Here is a 1,771-nt window from a genome sequence, read left to right on the forward strand (position 1 = left end):
TTTTTTTTTTTTTAAATGGACAAAGATCAGTTTGAAAGATTTTCGTCAGATTTTGTGGTGTTTGTCACGTTCATCCTGCCCGTCATTTCCAGGTTAGAATAGAACAGAAAGCCTTTATTGTCATTGTACACAAGTGCAGTACTGGTGCAACTATATTTTACAGTGTCAACGAGAAATATAAAAATATATCAAATGTAAGTAGTGCAGAAGAAGGGGGGGGGAAAAAGGGGGTGTGGGGAACGTGGTGCACAGTTCCTGAGAGCAACTATATACATATAAAATGGTAAGAAAGATAAAGGGTTTGTATACACGTGCAAAAATACAGTTTTGTGTATCAAAAGTCCTGAGTATTAAATATTGCACAGTAATGAGATGAAGTGATTTAGTCTTAAATATTGCACTGTAAAGAAATGAAATGGCTAAATATTAAATATCACACTGTAATGAAAATTGCACAGAATTCCAATGTTGGCACCCCACCAATCAGATTGGTCATTGGGTCCGACTGCCCGCCCGCCGATTTTAACATGTCAAACCGGCCCAAACGAAGGCTGACAACGGCACGGAACACACCCAACAGACTCGAGTCAGCGACCTCGCCAGGTTGTCTGACGGCCGATAATCGGGTTGGTGTGTCGGCGCCTTTTTAGAAAGAAATGGGATTCAAAATGTAATTCAGTCTCGGAAACCTTGCCTGAGCTTGTTGACCTCCTGTAATCTTGAGTCGAAACCATGTTTTCGTAGTCATTTCCTCTCCTTCACATTCTCTAAAAACTGCAGCACAAGAACAGAAGTGAGACCTTCAGGCACCTTTTTATACAGTCGGTTCAAACGGCCACGTATTAACATGGCCAAGCAAAATCAATGGAGACGTAAACACTTGATAAACAAACCAGAACATGCCCTGAAATGAATGTGACCTAATGGACTCTGACATTCATTTCCTTTTTACTCATGTGTCTGTTTTCTTGCTTTCAGAAGGAGTTGTGTACAGAAGGAAACAACCTGGCCTACACCTTCCGACACTCTGAACAAGGACCGGATGAGGAAGCCATATCTTTCAGCCAGTACCCTCGACCTGCTGATACACCACAGGTAGCAGGCGGGAGTGTTTATAGAAAAGCAAATTAAAAATCCTTCATGAGCTGTGCAAAGGTTAAATAACTCATTATTCTCGATTGGTCAGAAAGCAGGCATAGCCTTCTGAAAAAAAGCCCTCCTACTGTACAATGGCCAAGAATAAGTCCAGGAATTTATAGCTTGGACCAATGACGAGGTTGAATTGTTACTGAAAGTTATGTAAGCCTACCCGATTATAAGACCGTCTGACGTGTGTTGTTGTTTTAAAAGGTCTCCGTTTGGCCCGTCGCGACTACAAAGTACCTCCGGAGATTTAACAGGGAAAGCAGTGTTCCCGAATGTCCGCGTTTTAGGGGCTCTGAAACACCAGTGTACTGTGGATGCAAGGCGTAAACGTACATATTTGTTTTCAGACCAAAACGTAGCAGTGTAGATGTAGCCTGAAAAGCTCTGATAATCCCACCAAAACAGCAGACAGCCAAGTTAGGAACTAGCTGGTGAACATGGTGGAGCATTTAGCAGCTGAAGAGCCAGATATTTCCCTCAGGAGTTGGTGGAGACCAAAACGAAGCTAAAAGGAGGCCAGAAACCAAACGAATGCTAATGATGTTTGCTGGTGTAAATAAGGAACTTTGTGCTGGATGTGTAAATGGACAACAGCTTGCTACAGAAATGGATTGAGACGGATTGT

The 1,771-nt window shown here is 42.4% G+C and overlaps 1 protein-coding gene across 2 annotated transcripts in view; it reads left to right on the forward strand.

Annotated features, from left to right (window-relative positions):
* Nucleotides 1–1,771, forward strand: part of ids (iduronate 2-sulfatase) — a gene marked incomplete at its 3' end in the record, with an annotated part of 25,155 nt that overhangs the window by 13,970 nt on the left and 9,414 nt on the right. The window contains 1 exon segment of one of the 2 annotated variants that reach the window (XM_032510866.1): nucleotides 979–1,095. In XM_032510866.1, coding sequence (XP_032366757.1) covers nucleotides 979–1,095 — 117 coding nt within the window. 2 annotated transcript variants of the gene reach the window in all.

Source organism: Etheostoma spectabile, unplaced genomic scaffold, assembly GCF_008692095.1.
Source record: "Etheostoma spectabile isolate EspeVRDwgs_2016 unplaced genomic scaffold, UIUC_Espe_1.0 scaffold273, whole genome shotgun sequence".
Taxonomy (NCBI): domain Eukaryota; kingdom Metazoa; phylum Chordata; class Actinopteri; order Perciformes; family Percidae; genus Etheostoma; species Etheostoma spectabile.